The sequence below is a fragment of the Pelophylax lessonae genome, assembly GCF_965119305.1.
Source record: "Pelophylax lessonae genome assembly, chromosome: 3".
NCBI classification, from domain to species: Eukaryota; Metazoa; Chordata; class Amphibia; order Anura; family Ranidae; genus Pelophylax; species Pelophylax lessonae.
Window position 1 is genome coordinate 44,666,863 of NC_138770.1, and position 8,961 is coordinate 44,675,823.

An 8,961-nucleotide genomic window follows, 5' to 3' on the forward strand; every position below is an offset into this window, starting at 1 on the left:
CCTGATGAGAAAAAAAGAAAATTGGGTAAAAACTCTCGAAACTGCCATTTGTATATATTGAACCATACCTTATTTAAGCTGATTGTACAATGCATTAAAAAATAAATAAAAAATAACGAAATAAAAAAATAATAGCATAATAGTAATAATATTAATATTCATTGCTATTATTGAAAACATACATCGTGGGTGATATGGTAACCTAATGAGAATGAGAAAAAAAATTAATTGGATTAAAAACTCTCTAAACTGGTATCTGTATACATTGAACCATACCTTATTTAATCTCTTCGTACAATTGTAAAATAGATTAAAAAATATAAAAATAAAAAATAAGTAAATAAAAAAAAAATGAATAGCATAATAGTAACAATAATAATAATCATTGATATTATTGAAAACATTTTTCATGGGTGATATGGTAACCTAATGAGAAAAAAGAAAATTGGGTAAAAACTCTCAAAACTGGTATGTGTATATAATAAACCATACCTTACACATTCTGATTGTAAAATTGTAAATAGGATTAAAAAAATGAAAAAAAAAATAGCACATTGGTATTAATAATAATCAATGATATTATTGAAAACATACATTGAGGATGATATGGTAACCTAATGAGAGAAAAAGAAAATTGGGTAAAAACTCTCGAAACTGCCATTTGTATATATTGAACCATACCTTATTTAAGCTGATTGTACAATGCATTAAAAAATAAATAAAAAATAACGAAATAAAAAAATAATAGCATAATAGTAATAATATTAATATTCATTGCTATTATTGAAAACATACATCGTGGGTGATATGGTAACCTAATGAGAATGAGAAAAAAAAAAATTGGATAAAAACTCTCTAAACTGATACCTGTATACATTGAACCATACCTTATTTAATCTCATTGTACAATTGTAAAATAGATTAAAAAATATATAAATAAAAAAATAAGTAAATAAAAAAAATGAATAGCATAATAGTAACAATAATAATAATAATAATAATCATTGATATTATTGAAAACATACATCATGGGTGATATGGTAACCTAATGAGAAAAAAAAGAAAATTGGGTAAAAACTCTCAAAACTGGTATATGTATATAATAAACCATTCCTTACACATTCTGATTGTAAAATTGTAAATAGGATTAAAAAAAAAAAAAAATAGCACATTAGTAATAATTAAAATTAATAATAATCAATGATATTATTGAAAACATACATTGTGGATGATATGGTAACCTAATGAGAAAAAAGAAAATTGGGTAAAAACTCTCAAAACTGGTATGTGTATATAATAAACCATACCTTATTTAAGCTGATTGTACAGTTGTACAGTGGATTAAAAAATAACTAAAAAAGAACTAAATAAAAAAATAATAGGATAATAGTAATAATAATAATAATCATCACCATTATTAAAATGATGCATTGTGGGTGATATGGTAACCTAATGAGAAAGAGAAAAAAAAATTGGGTAAAAACTCTCAAAACTGGTATGTGTATATATTGAACCATACCTTATATAATCTAATTGTACAATTTGTCAAACAGATTAAAAAAACAAAACAAAAAAAAAAAAAAAATAGAATAATAGTAATAATAATAATCACCATGAAAAAAATGACACATTGTGGGTGATATGGTAACCTAATGAGAGAAAAAATAAAATTGGATAAAAACTCTTGAAACTGGTATGTGTATATATTGAACCATAAAATTATATAATCTGATTGTACGATTGTTAAACGGATTAAAAAAAAATGTAAAAAGAAATTTAAAAAAATAGCATAATAGTAATAATAATAATATTCATTGCCATTATTAAAATGACGCATTGTGGGTGATATGGTAACCTAATGAGAAAGAGAAAAAAGAAAATTGGGTAAAACTCTCAAAACTGGTATGTGTATATACTGTACCATACCATACCATACATTTCTCTATTTTATGATTTAGAAAGTTGTAAAAAAAAAACTATATAATAATAATAATGGTCATTATCATCATCTGCATCGCTATTATTGAAATGATACATTGTGGGGTATATGGTAACCTAATAATTTAAAAAAATAAAATTGAGCAAAAACTCTGAAAAACTGGTATGTGTGTACATTGAATCATACCTTATACAATCTGATTGTACAATTGCAAAATGTTAAAAAAAAAATTAAAAAACTAAAAAAGAAGTAAAGAAAAAAAAAAAAAGCATAATAGTAATAATAATAATCATCGCTATTATTGAAATAATGCATTGTGGGTGATATGGTAACCTTATGAAAATGAGAAAAAAAAACTCTCAAAACTGATACGTGTATATATTGAACCATACCTTACATTAAGATTTTTTTAATCATAAAACTGAGAAAAAATACTATATAATAATAATATTATCAATAATAATAATAATAATAATCAGCAGCAGAATCCCTATTGAAAGGATGCAATTTGGGTTAAAACTCTCAAAACTGTTATGTGTATATATTGAACCGTACCATACTTTATAAATGTTTTAATTGTAAATGGAGAAAAAAAAAACAATATTATAACAATAATAATTAGTGATGGGCTCAGGCGTGTTGGGGATCCTAGTCCCAACCCACCTTCCCGATCCCGCCAGGAAGCCGACACCGCACACCGCTAATCACAGGGAGTGCGGAATTTCCCGGTCTGCGGCTCCGGATCGGGAAAGGCCTCACTGCCTATGATTAGCGGTGTGCAGCCTCGGCTTCCTGGCGGGATCGGGAAGGTGGGTTGGGACTAGGATCCCCAACATGCCTGAGCTTATCACTAATAATAATCATCATCGTCGCTATTATTGAAATTGGTGATATGATAACCTAGTGAGAATGAGAAAAAATAATTGGGTAAAAACTCTCAAAATTAGTATGTGTATATACTGAACCATACCTTATACAATTGGATTGTATAATCTTAAAACTGATTAAAAAAAAAAATAAAGGTTTTTTTTTGTTTATTTTAAGTAAAAAAAATTGTAAAAAATAATAGCATAGTAGTAGTAATAAAAATAATATTTATCATCACTATTATTGAAATGATGCATTGTGGGTGACATTGTAATATAATAAGAATAAAAAAAAATGGGCAAAAACTCTCAAAACTAGTATGTGTATATACTGAACCATACCTTATACAATTGGATTGTATAATCTTAAAACTGATTAAAAAAAAAAATAAAGGTTTTTTTTTGTTTATTTTAAGTAAAAAAAATTGTAAAAAATAATAGCATAGTAGTAGTAATAAAAATAATATTTATCATCACTATTATTGAAATGATGCATTGTGGGTGACATTGTAATCTAATAAGAATAAAAAAAAATGGGTAAAAACTCTCAAAACTAGTATGTGTATATACTGAACCATACCTTATACAATCTGATTGTACAATTCTAAAATGTATGAAAAAAAATGTTTTTTTTTGTTTATTTTAAGTAAATAAAAATTGAAAAATAATAGCATAGTAGTAGTAGTAAAAATAATAATATTTCTCATCACTATTATTGAAATGATGCATTGTGGGTGACATTGTAATATAATAAGAATAAAAAAAAATGGGTAAAAACTCTCAAAACTAGTATGTGTATATACTGAACCATACCTTATACAGTCTGATTGTACAATTCTAAAATGTATGAAAAAAAATGTTTTTTTTTGTTTATTTTAAGTAAATAAAAATTGAAAAATAATAGCATAGTAGTAGTAATAAAAATAATATTTATCATCACTATTATTGAAATGATGCATTGTGGGTGACATGGTAATCTAATAAAAATGAAAATAAAACAAAATTGGGTAAAAACTCTCAAAACTAGTATGTGTATATACTGAACCATACCTTATACAATCTGATTGTATAATCCTAAAATGGATGAAAAAAAAAGAAATTTTTTTTTTTTTTTGTTTATTTTAAGTAAATAAAAATTGAAAAATAATAGCATAGTAGTAGTAGTAAAAATATTATTTCTCATAAGAATGAAAAAACAAAAATGGGTAAAAACTCTCAAAACTAGTATGTGCATATACTGAACCATACCTTATACAATCTGATTGTACAATCCTAAAATGGATGAAAAAAAAAAATACGTTTTTTTTTTTGTTTATTTTAAGTAAATAAAAATTGAAAAATAATAGCATAGTAGTAGTAATAAAAATAATATTTCTCATCACTATTATTGAAATGATGCATTGTGGGTGACATGGTAATCTAATAAGAATAAAAAAAAATGGGTAAAAACTCTCAAAACTAGTATGTGTATATACTGAACCATACCTTATACAATCTGATTGTACAATTCTAAAATGTATGAAAAAAATGTTTTTTTTTGTTTATTTTAAGTAAATAAAAATTGAAAAATAATAGCATAGTAGTAGTAGTAAAAATAATAATATTTCTCATCACTATTATTGAAATGATGCATTGTGGGTGACATTGTAATATAATAAGAATAAAAAAAAAATGGGTAAAAACTCTCAAAACTAGTATGTGTATATACTGAACCATACCTTATACAATCTGATTGTACAATCCTAAAATTTTTTTTTTTTTTTTTTGTTTATTTTAAGTAAATAAAAATTGAAAAACAATAGCATAGTAGTAGTAATAAAAATAACATTTATCATCACTATTATTGAAATGATGCATTGTGGGTGACATGGTAATCTAATAAAAATGAAAATAAAACAAAATTGGGTAAAAACTATTAAAACTAGTTTGAACCATACCTTATACAATCTGATTGTATAACCATAAAATGGATTGAAAAAAAAAAATTCGTTTTTAGTCGAAATGATGCATTGTGGGTGACATGGTAATCTAATAAGAATAAAAAAAAAATGGGTAAAAACTCTCAAAACTAGTATGTGTATATACTGAACCATACCTTATACAGTCTGAGTGTACAATACTAAAACGGATGAAAAAAAAAGAAATACGTTTTTGTTTTTTTTTGTTTATTTTAAGTAAATAAAAATTGAAAAATAATAACATAGTAGTAGTAATAAAAATAATATTTCTCATCACTTTTATTGAAATGATGCATTGTGGGTGACATGGTAATCTAATAAGAATGAAAAAAAAAAACATTCCATACCTTATGATTTTTTTAATCGTAAAATGGATTTAAAAAAATAAATAAAAAGTAAGTAAATAGAAAAAATAATAGAAAAAATAATAGCATAATAGTCATAATAATAATAGTAGTAGTAGTAATAATAATATTACTAAGTGCCGGTTCACACTAGTACCACTTGGTCAGCCTGGCAAGTCGCGCACCGTCGCGGTCCATTGTGTAGTACAGGAACGGTTCTAATAGGAGCGACACAAGTCGCTCCGACTTAGAAAATGGGTCCTGTACTACTTTGGGGCGACTGGAGCGACTTGCATAGACATTCATTATATGAAGTCCGTGGCAAATCGTGCCGAAGTCGCGGTGCACAGGACTTCACAGGTCGCCCCCTAAGTGGTGCCGCTTCAGTGTGAACGGGCACTAATAATAATGATAGTACTAATAATAATATTACTAATAATAATGATAGTACTAATAATAATATTACTAATAATAATGATAGTACAGTACTAATAATAATATTACTAATAATAACGATAGTACTAATATTAATATTACTAATAATAATGATAGTACTAATAATAATATTACTAATAATAATATTACTAATAATATTGATAGTACTACTAATAATATTACTAATAATAATGATAGTACTAATAATAATGATAGTACTAATAATAATGATAGTACAGTACTAATAATAATATTACTAATAATAATGATAGTACTAATAATAATATTTCTAATAATAATGATAGTACTAATAATAATGATAGTACTAATAATAATATTACTAATAATAATGATAGTACTAATAATAATGATAGTATTAATAATAATATTACTAATAATAATGATAGTACTAATAATAATATTACTAATAATGATAGTACTAATAATAATATTACTAATAATAATAATATTACTAATAATAATGATAGTACTAATAATAATTACTAATAATAATGATAGTACTAATAATAATATTACTAATAATAATAATATTACTAATAATAATGATAGTACTAATAATAATATTACTAATAATAATGATAGTACTAATAATAATGATAGTACTAATAATAATATTACTAATAATAATATTACTAATAATAATAATATTACTAATAATAATGATAGTACTAATAATAATATTACTAATAATAATGATAGTACTAATAATAATATTACTAATGATAATGATAGTACTAATAATAATATTACTAATAATAATGATAGTACTAATAATAATATTACTAATGATAATGATAGTACTAATAACAATATTACTAATAATAATGGTAGCACTAATAATAATATTACTAATAATAATGATAGTACTAATAATAATGATAGTATTAATAATAATATTACTAATAATAATGATAGTACTAATAATAATATTACTAATAATAATAATATTACTAATAATAATATTACTAATAATAATGATAGTACTAATAATAATGATAGTACTAATAATAATATTACTAATAATAATGATAGTACTAATAATAATATTACTAATAATAATGATAGTACTAATAATAATGATAGTACTAATAATAATATTACTAATAATAATATTACTAATAATAATAATATTACTAATAATAATGATAGTACTAATAATAATAATATTACTAATAATAATGATAGTACTAATAATAATATTACTAATGATAATGATAGTACTAATAATAATATTACTAATAATAATGATAGTACTAATAATAATATTACTAATAATAATGATAGTACTAATAATAATAGTGCTAATAATAATATTACTAATAATAATGATAGTACTAATAATAATATTACTAATAATAATGATAGTACTAATAATAATGATAGTACTAATAATAATATTACTAATAATAATGATAGTACTAATAATAATATTACTAATAATAATGATAGTACTAATAATAATAGTGCTAATAATAATATTACTAATAATAATGATAGTACTAATAATAATATTACTAATAATAATGATAGTACTAATAATAATATTACTAATAATAATATTACTAATAATAATGATAGTACTAATAATAATGATAGTACTAATAATAATATTACTAATAATAATGATAGTACTAATGACAATAACAATCATAATCACTCTTGTTAAAATGATACATTCTCAATATTCCCCCATTCAGAATAATATCATTGGTGTCTAGACAGATTATCACATCTCCCTTCAATTCAATGATATCTGTGAACTCCACACACCCAGCACAGGATAGAGGGGCTCGGTGAAGGTGGCGGTGAAGGTGTGGAGGTGGCGGAGGGGGGCACCCGTATAGAAGGAGATCTGCCCGGCCTCGTAATCCAGATATACCCGCACTCGCTTACCATAAACAATATAACGGAGCACGGTCTCATTTCTATCATGTACTGCCTTATATTTCGAACCCTTCCTGTCCAAACCCCAGGACACGTCATTCCTTCCAATCAAGGAGTCTCCACCATCCCTGTCTATACTGGCATAACACATCCCAATAATCCAGTGATTGGATCTCTGGAGATCTACTTCCCAGTAATGTCTCCCTGAGGAGAAACTCTGACTGCCTAAAACTTGATTATAATCCATAAATCTCTTCTCAGTATATAGGCGAGGCTGGTTTGAACCTCTCTTGGCTACAGCCTTCTTGTCATAGGAGATAGATAGATCTGTATGAGCCGTGTCCTCATCCAATAATATGTCTACAGCTTTCTGTATGAAGATTCCGCCAATTACACCACTTATTATATTGGATAAACCTGTGCTGATCATATGTGAGACCCCAGCCAGATCCCCACCATTATGGAGGAGTTTCTCATGTCTCTCTCTGTCCTCGTCATCTCCATCCCCAGTATCACACAAGTCACCTGTCTCTGATTTCTGTAGGACGGTCAATGGATCCGTCATGGGCCACAGCACCTCTAAGGGATGCATCTTCCTGGACAGCTCCTCCATCTTTAACTCCAACTGCTGGATCAGATCATTGACTAGGCATAGGGTCTGCTCTGCCATGGAGATCTTACTCAGAACTTTCTTCTCCAGGTCTTCCAGATGTATCCTGAGGTCTCTGAACAGGGCAGTAACTCTCTCAATTTCGGATTGTGTTCTTCCTCTGTATTCCTGCAGACTCCGGACTCTTTCTTCTGTCTTTTCTCTCTTAGCAATCAGTTTCTCCAGATTACTTATCAATTTCTTCTTTTTCTTTATGAAGGCCTCTTCCAATGTCTCCACCTGGTGTCCCCGATGTTCTCCAGTTATAACACAGGAGGCACAGATAGAAGCAGAGTCCTCGGTGCAGTAATACTCCAGGATCTTCTTATGGACGGAGCATTTCCTGTTCTCCGGGGTGGTGGTTGGGTCACATAAGACGTGTTCTGGTGACTTGCTGTGGACTCTCAGATGATCATCACATAGAGAAGCTTCACAAAGCAGACAGGACTTCACAGCAGGTACAGAGGAGTGAATACAGTAAGTACAGGAGATCCCGGTCTTCTCTGGATCTTGCGGAGAAGACGTGAAACGCTGAGTGATGTTACGCAGAGTTATATTTCTGTGTAGTGGAGGTCTCTCCTGGAACTCTTCCCTGCACTGAGGACAGGAATAACCTCCAGACTCCTCCTGTGTATCAAGCGCTTGGTCAATGCAGTCCCGGCAGAAGTTGTGTCCACATTTCAACATGGCTGGATCCGTATAAATGTTCAGGCAGATGGTACAATACAGCTCCGCTTTTAGATCTGAGAACTCCATCGCTGATAGAAAAGAGAGAAATGAACCAAGATCCTTCTTCTCCAAAACCAGTTGTCCAGTGAGGGAGGTTCCTCCACAGGACAAGGCTAAGAATGTGGCCAGGAGGAGC

The 8,961-nt window shown here is 27.3% G+C and overlaps 2 protein-coding genes across 2 annotated transcripts in view; both read right to left on the reverse strand.

Annotated features, from left to right (window-relative positions):
* Positions 1 to 8,961, reverse strand: part of LOC309550295 (uncharacterized protein) — an 89,419-nt gene that overhangs the window by 60,009 nt on the left and 20,449 nt on the right. The gene's annotated exons all lie outside the window — the stretch shown is intronic.
* Positions 7,293 to 8,961, reverse strand: part of LOC309549437 (E3 ubiquitin/ISG15 ligase TRIM25-like) — a 1,679-nt gene continuing 10 nt past the window's right edge. The window contains exon 1 of the mRNA XM_082249730.1: positions 7,293 to 8,961. This exon is cut by the window's right edge and continues 10 nt beyond it. Within this exon, the coding sequence (XP_082105856.1) occupies positions 7,302 to 8,852 (1,551 nt within the window). The 5' untranslated portion in view covers positions 8,853 to 8,961 and the 3' untranslated portion in view covers positions 7,293 to 7,301.